The sequence below is a fragment of the Eschrichtius robustus genome, chromosome 17, assembly GCF_028021215.1.
Source record: "Eschrichtius robustus isolate mEscRob2 chromosome 17, mEscRob2.pri, whole genome shotgun sequence".
In the NCBI taxonomy this organism is placed as follows: domain Eukaryota; kingdom Metazoa; phylum Chordata; class Mammalia; order Artiodactyla; family Eschrichtiidae; genus Eschrichtius; species Eschrichtius robustus.
The window spans coordinates 55,999,772-56,022,340 of NC_090840.1; the positions used below are offsets into that span (position 1 = coordinate 55,999,772).

General features: G+C 34.2%; 1 protein-coding gene across 11 annotated transcripts in view; it reads left to right on the top strand.

Moving 5' to 3' along the window:
* The window catches only part of OXR1 (oxidation resistance 1), a 452,616-nt gene that overhangs the window by 405,636 nt on the left and 24,411 nt on the right, over positions 1 to 22,569 (top strand). For 9 of the 11 annotated variants that reach the window (XM_068525406.1, XM_068525409.1, XM_068525407.1 and 6 more), the window contains one exon: positions 1,304 to 1,466. In XM_068525406.1, the coding sequence (XP_068381507.1) occupies positions 1,304 to 1,466 (163 nt within the window). Of the gene's footprint in view, positions 1 to 1,303; positions 1,467 to 12,462; positions 12,624 to 22,569 lie in introns of those variants that run through there. The other 2 variants (XM_068525416.1, XM_068525415.1) reach the window with 1 other exon arrangement.

Below are 22,569 nucleotides of genomic sequence, written 5' to 3' on the forward strand. Positions count from 1 at the left end.
AAGATTAACATATGGAAGCAGAATATAAGAGATTACTTCCCTTAGAACTATCTTATGTGTCTGTGTACCTCTTGGAAAGTCTTTATATGTTGCTCTGAAGACTGTTGCTTTCAGGAATATAATAATAAAATTCTTCTCTCTCCCCCCTCACCTAAATATACAGTACAGTCTGTGCATTCAACAAAATGTGATTAGAATAATTTTAAAATATGGTATGATTTGCATAATTCGTGAGTACATGAAAGGCAAAGAGCCAGATACTCAGATCTGCCAACGATACCAAGATGATTACAATGAAATATTCAACCCTATTATATCTTTAGTTAAAAATAATGTAAGGATTTGTTATTCTCATTACTGTTGGTTTTATTTTAATTTTTGCATGGAATTTTCCATTTTAATGTTGTCCTTGCACCTTGGCTAATGTTCATTAAAAATTAGTTTTATGAGAATTTTGAACTGTATTGTATCTAAGTAATTTATGAAAAAACAATTGCTTGGTATCATAGAGACAAATTATCTGAAAGATGATACTTAATACCTTTTTAAAGTGTTAGTTGCCACATAAGAAATGACATTATTAAAAAATTTTATTAAATTAGAAACAATTTCCAGAACAGTGGTTATTGATTGGTATGTGCTAGTGGAGAGTTTTATAATCACTTTTCAGTTATCCATGCTAATTAAAGCCAACAAAACATACATATTTGAAATGTGTTGCTGACCCTCAAATAATGTTTATCAGGGATTTAGGCTTTACTCTAGTAAACAGAATTGAAAAGGGGAACAAGAGCGTTAAAAGGTTGGATCATCCCTGAACCAATAATACACTGTGTGTTCCTGGTATTTAAAAGTTAAACATACTAAATTTCTATTAACTTGGAAAAAATCTGTATAATGTCCAGGTTTCAAAATAGGTAATTAGTAAGTTGTTTACTTATATTTTAGATAATTAGATCATTGTGTGAATGAGGCCAAAATGGTGGGTTCAGTTCTCCTTTCCATTACTAAGTTTCTTTAAAGAAAAGAAACATTATTGTGGACAGCATCTGAGCCTGTCAAAACCATGCTAAAGAAAATCCTAATGTAGTTGTCTCAGAGCTTGACAGAACACAGCCAAAAAATTTTAAGTTAATGTCTTCCTGGTAGTGGGCTTTGTTTTATTTTTAAATAAAGCATGGTATATATTTTGTATATTTTAAGTCCTCAAGTTTTGTGAAAATACTTAACAAATATAGTTTTAAAATTCTAGCTAACAGCACAGAATACCAGGTCTATTACTAATAATTGCTTGTTCTAACAGGACAGACCACTTGTATGCCTTCTTCATTCAGTGGAGTCCAGAAATATATGCAGAAGATACTGGTGAATATACCAGAGAACCTGGATTTATAGTAGTAAAAAAGATTGAAGAATCTGAAACAAATGAGGAGTCTACTAATGAAGCAGCAGCTAGAGAATGGGAGGTAAGGGGGAAAATGTGAAGATTTCACTTATCTTTTTGCTTTGTGTGAATTTATAGTTTTATAGTAGTTACAGGCAAAGTACAAGTGATCTTTGTACAAAAGAGTAATTTTTTAAAGGTTCACTGTCCATGTATATACATGTTTATTGAATAAATCTGATTAGTAACTTTGGTTTATTCCTATTTGTCATTTTCCTTTTGCTTTAAAATACTAGAGAAGCAACCTATAGCAATAAAATGCTCAATAAAAGATTGAATGAACTTTAGAATAATATAAACTGCTGTTATACTAATTTTCATAAAATACTTATTTCAGATCTGATTTGTTTTAATGTTATCTCCTGCATGGAGGCGGTACAGCAGTTATTTAACACATTCATGCAAATTAGCACTCCTTTCTAATAAGCTCATAAAGCATTACCTTGACATCAGTTTAGCAGTAATGCTAGGGAAATAAGCTGATGCTAATTTTACTAAGTAATGAAAGTTTTATGTGCTCAGATTTACTGAGCTTGTCTAAATGGTCAGATTAACACTAATCAACTGTTTATAACCCCTCTTAGATCCATCTTTTAATATTACATATTATGTTTTTACATGCTTTGTCTTGTGGGATTGATAGGATGACAGTATCCGGTTTCTCTCTTGTTATGGTTGCCTGGATTAATCTCTTCGTGCATTAGAAAATACAAAGCAGATGCTAAAATGTGATAATAAACTGGATCAAATTTTGTTATCCATGTGGTGTTAATGTTTGCAGTTGTTTATGTGATGAATATATTGTGTATGTACTTAACATGTATAATGATTGAAGGTATATACGTGGCATGTCTTTTGTTTAAAATGCAAACCTGATTTTGTATGTGCCTAAGTCCATTCTGTGTAGTATACACAGCATCCGTTTCTGCTGTGACTACAACATAATGGAGGAAAAGAGTTTAACATATTTTGAGCATTTATTTTGAGTTATTTTAATATTTAAACCAACATTATTAATCTTACCAGCTTTATTCACAATAGCCGCAAACTGGAAACAACGTGAATGCCTATCAGCAGGAGATTGGATAAATAAATTTCAGAATATTTATATAATTCCAAATAATATAGCAATAAAAAGGTTCTATTGGTAACAACAACATGGATGAGTCTCAAAGATAATAGTTTAATAAAAGAAACCAAGCCAGACATAAAAGACTATATACTGTATAATTGCATTTACATAAAATTCGTAAGGGCAAAACTAGTCAAAAGTCCACCAGACTACCTGTTTCTGGGAGTTTAGGGCTTGGCTAGGGGCAGGAGGGAACTTTATATAGAGTACTGGAGATGGTCTGTATTTTATTCTTGGGGATGATTTACATGGGTGTTCACATGTGCAAAATAATCCCTATGTATTTAAAATTAGCTTTAGGATACTTTTAAAATAGCCCAGGTGATCAAAGGTAGTAACAGTAGAAGGTAGAGTGGAAGGGGATAAAATAAAGTTTTTTAAAAAGGTATTACCTAGCTAATAAGACAGGATTTAGTGACAATTAGGTAATGGTGAAGTTCCTAACTTGGGTGGCAAGGTGGATGGCAATATTTTCAATCAAGTAAGGGAGTTGAGAGTTTTCTCTCCTTTGGGATTGGAATACTTAACTTTGGAAATAATAGACTTTTATTATTATTTTTTTGAGTATTGACATTTTGATTCAAAGGAACTGCCTCAGTTCTTGTGGAAGACTCTGCAAGTTATGATTTCTAAAGAAAAAAAGTCTCCTCACTTGTTGTCAACTAGAATTGATTCAAATAAAAAGAAGATGGATGATAAAAAATTTAATTTTAAAAACTTTTTTTGCTGCATCGTCTAGAAACATTTTGTTGCACTATCTAATACAGTAGCCACTAGTGACATGTGGCTATCGAGTACTTGAAATGTGGCTAATGCAACTAAGGAATTGAAGTTTTAATTCTATTTACTTTTAATTAATTTAAATGTAAAAACCGATACTTGATTCAGTATTGGATGACGTTTAAATATGTTTGGAACAACTTGGATATATGAATCTATTCTTTCAACTATAAGTTTCATGAAATCTAAATATGATCTAAGTAAGTTCAGGTATTTCCTATGAAATTTGGTGTCTGCACTGAGATGTAGTTAAATATACTAATTCCTATAGATACAATAGCGCTTAGCCACTTGTAGCTGTAGAGCACTTGAAATGTGGCTAGTCCAAATAGAGATAATCTGTAAATATAAAATATACACTGGATTTTAAAGATTTAGAATTGAAAGAAAAAAATGTAAGATATCATTAATTTTTATGCTGATTATGTTGAAATGATAATATTTTGGATATATTGGGTGAAGTAAATATATTAAAATTGATTTAACTTTTTTTTTCCTTTTTTCATGTGTCCACTAGAAAATTTGTAATTGCATATGTCTTGCATTGTATTTCTCTTGTGTAGTGTTGGTCTAGTGCCTGATAGCTACTAAGTACCTAAACAGTTGCTGTTGCTTTTTTTTTTCCATCAAAAGTCTGTTGTTTACCTTAGGGCTCACTCTTGGTGTTGCACATTCTGTGGGTTTGAAGAAATGTAAAATGACATAAAAAGTATTTTAAATGTTAAAAGGATGTTTTTTAAAAAAGGAATTTGACTAGAGACGTATATAAAATAAGAGTAGTTAAAAATTTCTACCTACGGCCGGAGAAGAGGTGACTTAGAATTTAGGATGAATTTATTATGAATTTATTTCATGCTAACATGAAATTTATACATTGGGGAAACTTTTGCATATGATAAACTCACCTCCTCTACTACTTCTCTTCTGTTTCCTTCCTGTCCCCCTACCTCTGTAAGTGGCATGAGGGCAGGGTTTTATGGGTTTCATACACTATCTGCAGAGCTAAGAACAGTACAGGCATATAATTCATCCTCGATAAATACTTACAGCATTAATGAATAAATTTGGACATAGATTAAAATAAATAATGAAACTTGTACTTATTAAAAATTGATCTGTATCCTAAAGTAAGTTCTTATGTCACTTGTAGTAAATATTTTGTCATAGAGCCGTAGACTCTGGAAGTTGGAATTAACTGACAGTTCAGCCTCTCTCATTTTACATTTTACACTATTCTTGGTTCTGCTTTAATATATTTAGTGATAAGAAACTTACTACCTCAAAGGGCAGTACTTTTCAGTTTAGGACAGTTCTGTTAGAAAGTCCTTTCTCTTAGTGAGTTTAAAGAAACATGCCTTTGTAAGTTTAATACATTTGTCTTTGTTCTTCCTTCCAGTGCACGTTAGTAACAACATATTTTTTCTGTATACTATGATAACATGAAAATTTATTATCAGATATTAATACTTAAATATAATTAAATATAATTATTTATTATTATTATCTTCCTTTTTAATCCTCTACCAGGATTATTTTCCGTGGTACTTCTGTTTGACTTTAGTAGCTCTTCTTTGATCTTACACTGTCCTCATCATTACCCTAAAAGGATTCGTTAACTGTGGCACCCCAAATTACTGAAATGTGCACGTTTTGTAGCAAGAAAAATTCTATAATATTTGAAACAATTTCAGATCCCAAATGTGCAAATTGAAAGTCAGTTCTACTGAAGATAATTAGAAAAGGTTGGAATTCAAGAATTAGAAATGATGAGAAAAGGAAAAAAAGGAGAGCAGTATTAGAGATTTGTACAGTGAATTCCAGAGAGAAGTGAGAGTAGCAGAAACCTACCTTTACTAGCAAAGAGAAAAGATAGCTAACTTTTAAGATTGTCAGGAGTAAGAACCCCTTAAGATACATTAGAACTAAGATTCCTGAATATTGGGAGAAAGAATCTAGAAATACTATGTACATGTAACTCAAGATGTGTAACAGATTGATGTTATTTAATATGTACTCTATTGTTCTAGTTTAGTCATTAGTCAATATAAATATAGTTAGCATAAAACGTCACCTTACCTCAACATTGTTTCTTTTTTAGCCATACTGTCTTGAGTTTCTTAATTATGAATTCTTCTGCTGTTGGTAGTTTAATAACCCTACCTTGCGACTGAAAAGGAACAATTGTAGAGTCTTCTGGTTTCTGCCAGTATTCAGTGCAAAAAGTCAGTAGAGCATGTTTACTGAGGATAAGGTTTTATGTGGGCCTTTGCAGTTTTGTGAGAAATATTACTTGCTTTTTGATGGGGAGTGTTTTTATGGATGTTCACTGAAAAGGAAAATACGCTAATGGCATTTCAGCAGTGTCAGGTAAAGGTGGGAAAAGATGCCTATTTTGACCCATACTGTTTGCTGATGATTGTGCTTTGATTTGATTAATACATAAATATAGAGATTAATAGTATAGTGAATTTGCATGTGCCACTCAGCTTTCTCAACTGATTTTATCTGTAATCCTTCCTTTTCCCCAGTTCACATTTCTTCAAATGTGATAAAAATGTTTAAGATACACGTAATATGAATGTATTTTTACTGTTTGCTGTTTGAATCGGCATCCAGCTAATGTTTAGATGTTTTGATTAGTTAAAATGTCTCTTAATTCTCTGTAGATGTAGGTTCTCCCTCCATTTGTTTGCCTTGCTTTGCTTTTTTACCTTGTAATTTTAGCTTTTAAGAAATCATATTTTTCCTGTAGAATGTCCCATAGTCTGGATTTTGCTGATCACGTCCCCACAGTCTTACTGACATGTTCTTCTGCCTTGAATTTCCTATAAATCAATATTTAGATCTAGTGCAACCCATTTAATCATAGACTATTATCTTTATTTCACAGATAATTTCTCTAAGCTTGTTTCTTAAGCTTAATTTTAGCTAAAATCCTCAAAGTGGTTAATCTGTAATTCAGAGACTATACTCTTTTACCACACCAAGTTCTCAACCTAGGCAGAACCTTTGAATCATCTGGGGGAGCTTTCAAAAATCTTAATACTCAGGGTCACCTCAGAGCAATTAAATCAGAACCCCTGGGGTGGGACCTACTTATCAGTATTCGTTTAAAGCTCCTCAGGTGATTACATTGTACATTAAGAGGTGGAATAACTACTGTACTGCCCCAAGCCACCACTTTGGGTGTTGTGTTAAACATATATAATGCTAAGACAAAAGGTACTTTCAGACTATATTGGTCATAATATACTTTAATTTTCAAGTGTCTGTCATGCAAGTTACAATGTATAAAACATTTTCAAAATATTCCCCTTATTTTGGTGTTGCATCTGCACACCAAAAACATAAATTTGCTTCACAGTGGAGAAAGTTTCTTTAATCATTTTATGCTTTGATTTTTAAAAAGATTTCTTATCAATAGTAGCAATCCTGACATAGTTACTTCAGGCATAGCTCCCTTACATACCAAAGGACTCCTATCGCCTTATGTACTCAGAGGCACTACAAAGAAAGGGAAATCAAGAAGTATACCAGGCCTTCCATACTTTTTTTTTCATTGATCTATGCCTCTTGAACTTATCTATCAAATGCGCTTTAAAGTTGGATGTACTTGACAAGTACCCAAGTGTCCAATGGTATAGTCTAAAGCAGTGCCTACCACAGTAAGCCTGAAATATCTTTGAAGCCTGTTTTATTTTTAAGGTTCATGTGAATTTTGCATTTATCTTCTTAATTTATCTGAATTTTGCATTTATCTTCTTAATTTATCTGATATACATAAAAAACTTTTAAAATTCTTATCATGAAATAAAAATGATGCTACAGTAATACAGATCAGTTTTATCCTATCACCAGGTACCATGGCACATAACTGCACCCCTCAGGCTTTATCACCCTCGACCCCAAATACCAACTTCAGGAGGCACTATACTAGAATCCTCTGAAAGTTTCAGGTTTCAGCTTGTCACATGTGTTGAGTGTACCAGTCTTGCTGCTTGATGACATGCCTCAAAAGTAGAACTTTTGAAGTTAAAATTGCTTGTTGTACCACTTCCTTTGGGTTGACATTCCACTCCTTTTGGGATAAGAGCTGGCAGAAAAAGTTTTCAAGTTTTTTTCATCTCTAAAGTTAATTTTATACCACTTGTAATGCAGTATCTCTCATACTCCGGACCTACTAATTAAAACATCCAGTGGTCAAAACAACTAAGAAATTGACTTTATTAAATTAGCTTTAATTGATTTATTTAAAAGTTTACCTCCCAGGCTTGTTTGTTGGTTAAATTTTAAAATACAAGTTTACTAAGATTGTATCCCCAGGTTTATCCTTGTTGATTAAATTTTAAAATATGGATTTACTAAAATTATATGCCCATAGTAAATTATATAACATATTAGTGCTTTTCATTTTTAAAAGCAATGATTGATATTAGAAGATTACTCTGGTTTACTTCTTACTTCTTACACTTGCCAAAGTACTGATAAAAATATGTTCCATTCAGTGTTTGGTTTCTGATGTGACTTGTTCATTTTTAGGTGCTTGACATTACTCACATTTTCTCAAATAATCAAAGCTTTCATTTAAGTGAAAGTGTAAATGTAAATATATTGGCTACTTATTAAATAAACCTGTACAAAGGTTTTGTAGTTATTCCAAGTATTTTAGAATCTGCTTTCTGGCGTAGATAATTTTATAAATCATTTATAGGATCTTCCCATTTTGACATTAATTTTTAGTGTTCTCCATTTTAATTATATAAATTTAATATATTTAACCTAATCTTAGCAATTTAGGCTATAAAATGTATCATATTATATGCTTATTGATTTGGTTTTCCAGTAGGATGTGGTAATCATCATGTGGAATCAGTTCTGTTTTCTTAGTTGTCACTAATTAAGTAGAGTTATTGCCGTGGTTGTTTATTAGGTTTCTCAGAGAAGACTAACAGTTTGGTAATGCTGCAACTTCTAAGAAGCACCAGTATCAGGAAGCTTCAATTGTTTGGTTAATGTTTTACTTCTTAAGCTGCCAGACAATGAGTATTCTGGTGTTCATTTTCTTAAACACATGGGTTGTTTTTTTGTTTTGTTTTTTAAATTAAAGCACAAGTAATGCCAAAATTAAAATTGAGTCAATATATAAGACAAAATTCCTGATCTCTTAGCCTAGCCTGCAAAAATCCATACAGAATTGATTTTGTTCAAAATGAAAGTAGTCTCTATCTCTAAGTCACTAAGTAGAGGTCACATTTCTCAGATAAAAGCAATTAAAGAAGAATATACTTTTTTTTACATTGATCTAATCACATCGGATTACAAATCATAATGCCAAAGAAATTGAGTAAATCTGAAAAATTCATAAATCAAAAGCATTAAAAACAATTAGAATTTATGAGTTAATACAAATTGTCTTATATAATATTTCTCTATTGAGTATTTTTTAAACCTCTTTATTGAGGTATGATTGATTTACAAAAAGCTGTGCATATTTAATGTATACAGCTTGATGAGTTTGGAGACAAGTATATATCCATGCAACCATCACCACAGTCTATGCCGTAAACATTCATCATCTCCAGAAGTTTCTTCTCACCTCTTTATAGTTATTATTTTGTAATAAGAACACTTAACATAAGATTTACCTTCTTAGCAAATTTTCAAGTATATAGTACAGTATTATTATAGGCACTGCTGTAGAGTAGGTCTCTGGTTCTAGGCTATTATTATGTTTTTTCATATTAGCATTTAGCACCCAGGAGTCATTTTGGCCTGTTTTGACTATTACTGATGTTAACTACCTCAGGAAAGTATTGAACCAATGCTTTGCTTTCCCTATTAATAGTCTATCTCAGTTACTAGCCAAAAGCTATAGACTATAAAATTTCTATTAAAGCACAAAATGTCTAATTGATATTCTGAGAAGGGATGAATGAATGACAGACTATTTGATGATTTTAAAAATTAAAATATTACTTTCAATATTGAGTAGGGTAGATAATGTATTATTGCTTCTAGTAGACCACTCCCAACTTAGAGGATATCAGGTATAAGGTCTTTCAGTAATTTCAGCCCTGATAAAGAAAGTAAAGGAAAAAACATTATTAAGTTGAATATGTGAATTATGAGAACAGATTATGTTCAACCTTTAAGCTGGTTATGTTTTTAAAAGTGCTTCATTTTATAGCCTGTCATTTTACATTTTTAATGCTAAATTGACATCTGCTTCAAGCCCTGGGGTGTCTAGACAAATTTAAATGACCTAGCATTATGTTTTCTGAGTATTATGAAAAAAGAAAGGGCAAGAAAGAGATTTACTGAGTTCATTTTATGTCTGCTAGGTAGGTATTGTATTTATTAAATGGAAGCATTTGGCTTCAAGAAACAGAAAATCACACTTAAAATAGCTAAGACCTGTTGATTTTTCTTTTTCAATTGAGGTATAAATAACATATAACATATTAATTTCAGGTGTACAGCATTATAATTTGATATTTGCATATACTGTGAAATGATCACCACAGTAAGTCTAGTTAATCTTTTTTGTGATAAAGACTTTTAAGATCTATTTATTCTCTTAGCAACTTTCAAATATGTAATGCAGTATTATTAACTATATTCACCATGATATGTATTATATCCTCATGACTTATTTTATAATTGGAGGTTTGTACCTTTGACCCCCACCCCCCTTCACTCATTTTGCCCTCCCCTATGCCACCCCCCACCCCCCCAGCAACCACCAATCTGTTTCTTGTATCTATGGGCTTCATTTTTTGTTGTTGTTTTAAATTCCACATATAAATGAGGTCATATGATATTTGTCTTTCTCTGTCTGACTTATTTCACTTAGCTAATGAACTCAGGGTCCATCCATGTTGTCTCAAATGGCAATATTTCAGTCTTTTCCTTTTTTTTTTTGTGCCTACGTAGTATTCCACTGTGTATCTATACCACATTTTCTTCATCCATTCATCCATTGATGGACACTTAGGTTGTTCCTATATCTTGGCTATTGTAAATAATGTTGCAGTCAACATGGCAGTGCATGTATCTTTTAAAATTTGTGTTTTCATTCTTCAGATAAATACCCAAGAGTGGAATTGCTAGATCATATGGTAGTTCTATTTTTAATTTTTGGGGGAACCTCAAAAAACATACTGTTTTCCATGGTAGCTACACCTATGTACAGTCCCACCAGTAGTGCACAAGGGTTTCCCTTTTCTCCATATTCTCGCCAATGCTTGTTATATCTTGTCTTTTTGATAATAGCCATTCTGACCGCTGTGAAGTGATATCTCATTGTACTTTAGTTGTTTTTCAAAGTGTGGTCCCCAGACCACGACCAGCAGCAGTAGTATCTAGGAATTTGTTTAAAAAGTACAGGGAATTCCCTGATGGTCCAGTGGTTGGGACTCTGCGCTCTCACTGCCAAGGGCCCAGGTTCGATCCCTGCTCAGGGAACTAAAATACCACAAGCCGCAGCGCAGCCAAAAAATAAAAAAAAAAAATTAAAAAATACATTCTCAGGCTCCATTGCAGTCTACTTATCAGAAACTGGTTTTGGAGCCCAGTATTCTGTTTTAACAAATGTTCCAAGTGATTCTGGTGTAGGCTAAAAATTTGAGAGCCACTGGTTTAGATCTTTAAGAACCCATCCTGTCTAGGCATGGAGCCAGCCTTCTCAGAAACACATGGCTGAAAAGATACCTTAGCAAAATCAAAACTGTATTAGGAAGAAGGTGTGGAGGTGTATGCTGAGTAAGACAACCAACGAAATAGGCTATCCTATGCATGGTGCATGTGTGTATATTTTTTAAAATCGCATTTAAACCACATTTTGGTATGCATATAATATTTCTAATTCTAGAAAATCCAGCTGGAAGTAATGATAGGTTTTCAAAAGAGCACCCCACCACCACCAAATTATTTAATGCTGTTGGTGTGTGCAGAGGGAGTGCAGGGGTGGGGGTTGGCGACCACAGTTCACTGTGTATATAATAGAACCCTGTATTGTAAAGCTGGTGTGGAGATGGGTGTAGTGTGCCTACGAAGGACTGTGGTAGAGAGATCTTAGGGTAAGTGTGGTGGAGCTGGTGGGGGAGTTAGGGGGGTGACTGGTATGAGTGGCATGGCAGGGTGGATATTCATCAGGGGGTGTGCTGTGTCTTGTGCATGCACATGCTGGAATGTGCAGGAAGGAGATGGGGGGGGGTGTGGATATGGTGCAGCGTTGTATATACTAGAAAGGTAGCTGTGAGTGTGTGAAGGGTGGCATTGTGTGCACAGCTTTGTGTGTACACACAACAAGGTAAAGGGGGAGGAGCAGTTTTAACTTAAAATGGAAGAAATATTCAGTGTATCATATGGCATTGATATTCTAGTTAAAACTGAGGTAATCTAGGTAATTATAGTTTATAGTCATAATAATATTTAATCTTAAAAATTCACTTATATTCAGGATACCCCTGGTTAGTGAAGTATATACATAGGCATAATAAATATAAGTATTTTTTCAAGAAACTAGATGTTAGAAAATGCAGTTTAAAAATGGACTGTGTTAATACTAAAAGGAATTTTCAGGTCACACTGAATATCTGTATAGGATTTATTTGTAGTAGATTGGCTTCATTTTTACATAGTCATTCTAAAAGTTTGAGGATTGAAGAGGCCTCAAAGGATGTTTTACTGCTTAAAAAATACATGTAAGATGAAATTTTATAGGACTCTTAGATGTAAATGAGGAACAGAATTTTATGACTGTATGAGCAAATAGTAAAATGTTAATTGAAATCATTTGTGTACTTTGGGAGGGACTCTGGAAACTGTACTGATTACTTTTTTATGACTGGTTTATTTTTAGTATATTTCTTAGTGTACTGGTATTTGGAAATACATGCTCTGTATCTTTAAGCTTTTGAGTCCTTTCTCTGCACATTTGGGTACAGTGCAACCAAACTTAAACATGGGAAATCCTCTCTTCCCTCCCCAGCTTTACAGTCTCCACTCAGGACTATCTTTGCAATGGATACTACTTGGTGATTAGCTCTCTGTCTTGTCAATCAAATCTTTGTCTCCAGCAAACTGTTTTGTCACTGTAGTAGGGCTCCTGTGCTAGAAATGTATTTTTGACAGAGGAAGAATGCTTTTTAAAACAGTTCTTAGGAGATTTGATGTAACTTAATTTGCCCTGGAAAGGAAATGTCTCGTCTCTGGTATGGGAAAAAGGGGAGAAGGCATCAACCAATTAATCAAAAATATACTCTGGTAAATCTTAATCGATGATTTCAATTTCTCTATTTATTAGTCTTTTTATGGTGACATTCTGCAAAATTGTATAATTTAAAAGTTTAAGTATAGAGAATATTTATAGAATACAAAATTGTATGATTATAAAAACGTACCTTAATTTAAGCTATTTCTGCTCATCATAAATATCTTCAAAAAGGAAATGAATAAGGGACTGTAATTTTGGTTTGTGAAAGTGTTTTGGTTTTCCTGTTCTACATTAACAGGAAGTTATCAAACCTTTATTACTGCCTTAATTTTTAATTTAACTTTGTAGGAAAATATTTGGAATTTTTGTTTTGCTTAAAAATAAATTTAGTAGAACTATCGTAGTGAATTAACTTTAATTTTTATTGACTGGATCCCAGACGAAATACATTTATAATTTTGTGTTTTAAGACTATTATTTTAGCAATCTAAGAAAAGTCTTTCTTAAGCTTTCCAAAAAGTTTCAAGCATTGTTGCCTAATACAGAACTTTAAATGATATTCTAATAAAGAAATATCTTACTCAACCTTACTATTTTAAGAATCCTAGATATTTTTCAGTATAAGTATGTATGCATTATTTGTTAGAAAATGTATTGCCAGTTGTTTTTTCTTTGGTAATTTAAGATTATATCTTGCCTTATGAATATTAATTTTATTTTTACTGAGATTATAGATGATTTAAATGAGACTAGATATATACTTAGAACCAGGAGTGACTTTGGAAGATGCCCCCAAAGCAGCTTGCCACCCTTAAATGTAAAACATGTAAGAATATCAAAATGATTTCCATTGGTGGTGGTGTAATTTGGCTCGAGAGTACTTTGTTATGTCTTTTTATTTTTAAGTTGAATGATTTCAAGTTTTTGTTTATGAAACATCAGCACAGAAGGGATTAGGCATCTGAAATGATTGGATTTGTTAAAATTCTGATCAGGTTATCAGATTAGCCAATTAACATAGCTTTTTTTTTTTTTTAAACCAAGAACAGTGATGCTATGCATGTATTCTTTTGATTTGCAGTTTGAATTAACATTTATCATTAGTTTGCTAATACTGTAATATAGTTTAATTTATTACAAATGCAGGCAAAACGTGGATATTTTGAACTTTATAGGTCATTATAATGTACATCACACACTTACAGTCACCAATTCACACTTACACACTTACAGTCACCAATTCCTTTTTAACCTCATAGGAAGCTGTTACGTGATTTTTTTTCAGATATGAGAGCATGCTTCTCACTGGTCCTCAGCTCTGCACATAGAGTTCATATATGTTGTTTCACTTAACCTTCACAATAACCTTACAAAGTCAGTAGTATTACTTCCCATTTTAAAGGTGAAAATTCATATGGAGTGGTTTACTGAACTAAGTTGTCATGGAGCACAGAGACAGCTAGACCCTAGCATATTCATTACCTCACCAGGATGTCTTTGAGAGTTTTATAAAATGGTACAATACATTATGATGTGTTTTGGTGTGTAGACAAGCTCAAGTCCCAGTTTTCTAGCTGTTTTCCTTGCTTTGGAGTAGAAATCCTAGAAGCTGTAGGGTAGGAGAAAGGCTTAAGAAAATACGGGTTAAAATGATAGCAGGTTTTTTTTACTTGTTTTGTAGATTGAAATTTCCTCTAAGATTCTGCCAGAGAGGGAGCCCTTCCACTTTAAAACTGAAAAGAAAAAATAATTTTTCTAGGAGTATAACAAATATTTTAGAACAAATAAAATTTCTCGTTTTTGGACTTCGTATTTTGTAACTTCTTAACAGTTCTTCATAACTTTACTCAACCGATTAGTAGAATGGTATTACTTAAGTAATAAATAGTCTTAAAGCCAGTATTGATATGGCCATATATTTATGTAAACTAAGACAGTTTTCTAAATGCTCAGTAACTGTGTGTAACCAGAGATAGATTATTTTCATTTTGTAAATGAATTAAAGTCTCAAAGATAATAACTAATAGGACTAATAGTTAGAATATGCTCCAAAATACATGGAATAAAGTTAAACCTTTGCCAGTTAGCTTGGGTGAGAACGATGTTGATGAAACATGCTTTAACTTTATCTTTTCCTTATACGTTTTTTATTGAGGTATAGTTGATTTACAGTATTATATTATCTTCAGGTGTACAACATAGTGATTCAAAATTTTTGTAGATTATAAGCCGTTGATAACTATTATAAAATACCGGCTATGTTCCCTGTGCTGTACAATATATACTTGTAGCCTATTTATTTTATACATAGTAGTTTCTGCATCCTAAACCCCTACCCCTGTATCACCTCTTCCCACTGATGACCATTAGTTTGTTCTCTATATCTGTGAGTCTGTTTCTTTTTTATTATATTCACTACTTTATTTTTTAGACTCCACATATAAGTGATAACATACAGTATTCATTTGTCTCTAACTTATTTCACTAAGCATAATACCCTCTAGGTTCATCCATGTTGCAAATGGCAAAATTTCTTTTTGTTTTTAATGTTTTACTGTCTGTTGTATATGTATATACAGCACATATTTAGGAATTCATCTGTTGATGGACACAGGTAACTTCCGTATCTTGGCTAAATTGTAAATAATTGTAAATAATGCTGTTAGGAAAATTGGAGTGCATATATCTTTTCTAAGTGTTTTTGTTTTCTTTGGGTATATACCCAGGAATAGAATTGCAGTTCTCTTTTTAGTTCTCTGAGGAACCTCCATTCTGTTTTCCACAGTGGCTGCACCCATTTATATTCCCACCAAAAGTGTGCCAGGGTTCCCTTTTCTCCACATCCTCGCCAGCATTTGCTAATTTGTGTGTTTTTTTTTTTTTTTTAATTCTATTTATTTATTTTTTAATTTATGGCTGTGTTGGGTCTTCGTTTCTGTGCGAGGGCTTTCTCCAGTTGCGGCAAGCAGGGGCCACTCTTCATCGCGGTGCGCGGGCCTCTCACTATCGCGGCCCCTCTTGTTGCGGAGCACAGGCTCCAGACGCGCAGGCTCAGCAATTGTGGCTCACGGGCCCAGTTGCTCCGCGGCATGTGGGATCTTCCCAGACCAGGGCTCAAACCCATGTCCCCTGCATTGGCAGGCAGATTCTCAACCACTGCGCCACCAGGGAAGCCCAATTTGTGTTCTTTTTGACGATACCCATTTTGACAGGTGTGAGGTGATATCTCATTGTGGTTTTGACTTGCATTTCCCTGATGATTAGCAATGTTGAGCATCTTCTCATGTGCCTGTTGGCCATCTCTAGGTCTTCTGTGGAAAAATGTCTATTCTGGACTTCTGTCCATATTTTAATTGGGTTTTTTGGTTTTTTGATACTGAGTTGTATGAGCTGTTCATGTATTTTGGATATTAACCACTTATCAGTCATATTATTTGCAAGTATTTTCTCCCATTCAGTAGGCTGTCTTCATTTTGTCAATGGTTTCCTCTGCTGTGCCAAAGCTTTAAGTTTAGTTAGGTCCTGTGTGTTTATTTTTGCTTTTATTTCCTTTGCCGGAGGAGATGGAGCCAAAAAATAATGCCAAGATTTATGTCAAATAGTATTCTGCCTAGTAGTTTTCTTCTAGTAATTTTATGGTTTCTGGTCTTACATTTAGTTCTTTAATCCATTTTGAGTTTATTTTTGTATATGGTGTGAGAAAATGTTCTAATTTCATTCTTTTACATGCAGATATCTAGTTTTCCCAGTACCATTTATTGAAGAGACTGTCTATTCCCCATTGTATATTCTTGCCTTCTTTGTAATAGATAAATTGACCATATGTGGGTTAATATTTGGGTTCTCTGTTCTGTTCCATTGATCTATGTGTCTGTTTTTGTGCCACTACCATACTGTATTGATTACTGTAGCTTTTTAGTATAATCTGAAGTCGGGGAGTGTGACACCACCAACTCTGTTCTTCTTTCTCACGATTGTTTTGGCTATTTGGGGTCTTTGGTGTTTCCATACAAATTTTTAAAATATTTGTTCTAGTTCTCTGAAAAATGCCATTGGAATTTTGATAGGAATTGCATTGAATCTGTAGATTGCCTTGGGTAGTATAGTCATTTTAACAGTATTAATTCTTTCAGTCCATGAACACAGTGTATCTTTCCATCTGTTTGTGTCATCTTCAATTTCTTTCATCAGTGTACTACAGTTTTTCAAGTATAGGACCATTACCTCCTTAGGTAAGGTTATTCCTAGGTATTTTATTATTTTTGATGTGATGGTAAATGAGTTTGTTTCCTTAATTTCTCTTTCTGATAGCTTGTTGTTGGTGTATAGAAATGAAATAGATTTCTCTATATTAATTTAGTATCCTGCAACTTTACCAAATTCATTGATGATCTATAGTAGTCTTTTGGTGGCATCTTAAGGATTTTCTATGTATAGTATCATACCATCTGCAAATAGTGACAGTTTTACTTCTTCCTTTCCAATTTGTATCTCTTTTTTTTTCCCCTTGTTTAATTGCTATAGTTAAGATTTCCAGTACTGTGTTCGATAAAAGTGACAAGATTGGGCATCCTTGTCTTATTCCTTATCTTAGAGGAAGTGCTTTCAGCTTTTCACCATTGAGTGTAATATTAGCTGTGAGCTTCTCGTACGTGGCCTTTATTATGTTGAGGTATGTTCCCTCTATACCCACTTTCTGGAGTGTTTTTATCATAAATGGATGTTGAATTTTGTCAAAAGCTTTTTCTGCATCTAGCAAGATGGTCATATGGTTTTTATTCTTCAGTTTGTTAATGTGGTATATCACACTGATTGATTTGCAGATATTGAGCCATCCTTTCATGCCTGGGATAAATCCCACTTACTCATGGTGTATGATCCTTTTAATGTTTTGTTGGATTTGGTTTTCTAATATTTTGTTGAGGATTTTTGTACCAATGTTTATCAGTGATATTGGCCTGTAATTTTTTGTGTGTGTGATATCTTTGGTTTCAGTATCAGGGTAATGCTGGCCTCATAGAATGAATTCAGAAGTGTTCTTTTCTCTTCAGTGTTTTGGAATAGTTTGAGAAGGGTAGGTGTTAACTCTTTGCTAAATGTTTGGTACAATTCACCTGTTAAGCCGTCTGGCCCTAGACTTTTGTTTGATGGGAACTTTTATTACTAATTCAGTTTCATTACTGGTATTTGGTCTGTTCACATTTTCTCTTTCTTCCTGGTTTATGCTTGGGAGATTGTACATTTGTAGGAATTTGTCCATTTCTTCTAGGTTGTCCATTTTATTGTCATATAGCTGTCTGCAGTAATCTGTTATGATTTCTCTTCCTTTTTCATTTCTGATTTTATTGAATTGGGCCTTCTCTCTTTTTTCCTTGATGAGTCAGGCTAAAGGTTCATCAGTTCTATGTATCTCTTCAAAGAACCATCTCTTTGTTTCACTAATCTTTTCTATTTTTTTTTTTTTTTTTAGTCTCCATTTCATTTATTTCTGCTTCTATCTTTATGATTTCTTTCCTTCTACTAACTCTGTGTTTTGTTTGTTCTTTTTCTAGTTCTTTTAGGTGTAAGGGTAGGTTGTTTATTGGAGATTTTTCTTGTTTCCTGAGGTACGCTTGTATTGCTATATACTTCCCTTTTTTAACTGCTTTTGCATCCTATAGATTTTGGATCATTGTGTTTCATTTTCATCTGTCTCCAGGTATTTTTTGATTTCTTCAGTGATCCATTGTTTGTTTAGTAGGATATTGTTTAGCCTCCATATATTTGTGTTTTTTGCAGCTTTTTTTCTTGTAGTCAATTTCTAGTCTCATATCACTCTGGTCAGATAAGATGCGTCATATGATTTCAATTTTCTTAAATTTACTGAGGTTTGTTTTGTGGCCTAGCATGTGATGTATCTTGGAAAATGTTTCATGTGCCCTTGAAAAGAATGTATACTCTGCTGCTTTTGGATGCAGTATTCCATATATATCTGTTAACTTCATCTGGTCTAATGTGTCATTTAAGGCCAGTGTTCCCATATTGATTTTCTGTCAGGATGATGTAAGTGGGGTGTTAATGGCCTCTGCTATTACTGTGTTACTGTCAGTTTCTTCCTTTATTTCTGTTAATATTTTCTGTGTTAGGTGGTCCCATGTTGGGTGCATATATATTTACAGTTGCTATATCTTCTTCCTGGATTGATCCCTTGATCATTATGTAAGGCCCTTCTTTGTGTCTTGTAACAGCCTTGTTTTAAAGTATTTTGTCTGATAGAAGTAGTGCTACCCTGACTTTCTTTTGATTTCCTTTTGCATGGAATATGTTTTTCTATCTCCTCATTTTCAGTCTGTGTGTGTCTGACTTCTTAAGACAGCATATATACAGGTCTTGTTTTTGTATGCATTCAACCACTTCATGACTTTTGATTGGAGCATTTAGTCCATTTACATTTAAAGTAATTATTGATCTGTATGTACTTATTGCCATTTTGTTAATTGTTTTTGCAGTTCTTTTTTGTTCCTTTCTTTTGTTCTCTTCCCTTGTGATTTGATAACTATCTTTAGTGTTAACGTGCAGATGCCCTTCTCATTTTTGTGTATCTGTTATAGATTTTTGGTTTGTGGTTACCATGAGGTTTTTATACACACACACACACACACACACACACACACACACACACACACACACACACACACAGTGAGCTAGCAATCTATGTATGTATGTGATTATTTTAAATTGCTGTTCTCTTAATTTCAAATGCATTTCAACAACCCTGCATTTTTACTCTTCTCTCTTCACGTTTGCTGTTTTTGACATATTTAACACTTTTTTCTTTTGCATATCCCTTAAGTGTTTATCATGCATGTAGATGGTTTTACTACTTTTGTCTTTTAACCTTCCTACTAGCTTTTACGCAGTTGATTTACTACCTATTTGCCTTTACCGATGAGCTTTTTTCTTTAGTAATTTTCATGTTTCCAGTTGTGGCCTTTTCTTTTTCACTTAGAGAGGCCCGTTTAACATTTCTTGTAAAGCTGATTTGGTGAACACTTTTACGGTTTGCTTGTCTGTAAAACTTTTAATGTCTCCATCAAATCTGATTGAGAGCCTTGCCAGGTAAAGTATTCTCAGTTGGAGGTTTTTCCCTTTCATCATTTAAAATATATCGTGCTACTTCCTTCTATCCTGCAGTGTTTCTACTAAAAATTCAGCTCATAGTCTTACGGGAGTTCCTTGTATATAAGTTGTTGCTTTTACCTTGCTGCCTTTAATATTCTCTTTATTTTAAATTTTTGCCATTTTAATTACAGTGTGTCTTGCTGTGGTCCTCTTTGGGTTGATCATGTTTGGAACTCTGTGTGTCCTAGACCTGGATGTCTGTTTCCTTTCCTAGGTTAGGGAAGTCTTCAATGATTATGTCTTCAGGTATTTTCTCTGCCCCTTTCTCTCTTCTTCTGTGACTCCTAGAATGCGAACGTTAGCACACTTGATGTTGTCCTAGAGGTCACTTAGTGTCCTCATTTCTTTTTATCCTTTCTCTTTTTTTCTGTTCCACTTCCGTGATTTCCACTACTCTTGTCTTCCAGCTCGCTTATCCATTCCTCTGTGTCATTTAGTCTAATGTTGATTCCTTCTAGTGTATTTTTCATTTTACTTTCTGGATTCTTCACCTCTGTTTGGTTGTTCTTTTATATTTTCTAACTCTTTGTTAAACACTTATAATTTCTCACTCTGTTCATCCATTTTTCTCCTGAGTTCTTTGATCATATCGTGATCATTACCTTGGTCCCAGGTCTAGTGCCTGTGTACTGGTTGGTGGGCCCTCTGGTAGGCTGGGCAATGTACAGGGGAGGCTGTGGGCTCAGGGGTTCTTAAGGCAGCCTGTCTGCTGTTGGGTGGTGCTGTGTCCCTGCTCAGTTAGTTCCTTGGCCTGAGGCACCTGGTACTGGTGCCTATAGGATTGGTGGGCAGGGCTGGGTTCAGGTGCTAATAAGGTAATGGGAAGATTCCAAATGGCACTTGCCAGCATCAATGTCCCCATGGTAGAACAAGCTCCCAAAGATGGCTTCTGCCAGGGTATGTGTCCCCAAGGTAAGCTCCTTTTGCCTCCTGCCTCTCCAGGAGACTCTCCAAGATCAACAGGCAGGTCTAACTCAGGCGCCTTTCAAATTACTGCTTCTGTCCCCAGTCCCAGAGTGTGTACACCCTCTTAAGAGTGAAGTCTGTATTTCCTACAACCCTCTGGGTCTCCCAAAAGGAAGCCCCACTTGCCTTCAAAGTCGAACATTCTGGGGGCTTGTCTTTCCAACACAGGACCCCTGGGTTTGGGAGCCTGATGTGGGGCTCAGACTCCTTGGGGAGAACTTCTGCAATAATTATTCTTCTGTTTCTGGTTCACCTACCGGAGGTATGGTCTTGACTGTACCATGACTCCACCCCTACTGCCCATCTTCATTATATCTATAGCTGTAAAAGATCTTTTCTGATAGGTTCTGGTCTGTTTCACTGATAGTTGTTCTGTAAATAGTTGTAATTTTGGTGTGCTCATGTGCTCAGGGTCTTTCTGCTCAGCCATCTTGCTATGTTTTCTTTATTTTTAAAGGCGGTTTTAGAGTTTATTCTGATAAATAACCTAAACTTTAGTCTCTAATCATTTACTTGAAGCTATTTATGTATTTGATATACCCATATACTATATCCTGCCTTTTTAGTGTCTGTCAATAAATTGTAATTTATGTGAAGGTTATAAGCTCATTTTATAAGGGTATAAGTTTAATCAGATTAAAGTCACAAAATATTAAGTAACAACATCATTTGTTTCTATCAATACTTCACTGAATTTTCTCATCTTTTCCTTTTTTTGTTGTTTTTAGGCCCTCATATATGACAAGATGAATTTTTTTTTTGTATTTTAGGCTTTTATATTTGAAAACACATGACATGATGAATTATTTACATCTGTATAGAAATTAGCTCACAGGTAGAATTTTAAGAAGAACAAATTTAAATGTAAAACTCTTTTCAGTGACCTCAGCTAATGATTATAATACTGATTAAAATATTAATAATTACTTATACTAACACTGTACACTTACCATGAGTTGTTTTTTTTTTTTAATTTATTTATTTATTTATGGCTGTGCTGGGTCCTCGTTTCTGCGCGAGGGCTCCCCCCAGTTGTGACAAGCGGGGGCCACTCCTCATCGCGGTGCGCGGGCCTCTCACTATCGCGGCCTCTCGTTGCGGGGCACAGGCTCCAGACGCGCAGGCTCAGTAATTGTGGCTCACGGGCCCAGCCACTCCGCGGCATGTGGGATCTTCCCAGACCACGGCTCGAACCCGTGTCCCCTGCATTAGCAGGCAGGCCCTCAACCACTGCGCCACCAGGGAAGCCCCGTGAGTTTTTTACTTAATCCTCAACCTGTGAAATGTTGCTGCTTTCACCTTCGTTTTACAAAACAGAGGCATATAACAGCCATACTCTGACCAATAAAGAAGGTCAGAGCTGTGGTTTGAATCCAGGCATTCTGTTCTGGCTGTAAGCTGTGCCCTTAAGTTCTTTGCTATACATGCTCTCAACATCTTCAGACTACAACTGGGAGAAGGGGATTAACATTTATTTTGTACATTTGCTGTATCATTTTCTACTTTATATATATCTTACACATAGTATTATTTATTCCTCATAAAGTGCCTAAGATATGATTATTATTTCCATTTGAAAGACCAGAAATTGAGAGGTTAAGTACGGTTGCTCAAGTTCACAAAACTAATATAATCAGACTTCCTTATCCAGCAGTTCTGCATTCGATGGTTCTGCATTCGCAGATTCAACCAACCAGAGATTAACAATATTTGGGAAAAAAATCCCAGAAAGTTCCAAAAAGCAAAACTTGAAGTTGCCACAATGCTGACAACTATTTACATAGCATTTACATTGTATTAGGTATTATAAGTAATATATAGATGATTTAAAGAGAGGATATGCATAGATTATATGCAAATACTGTGCCA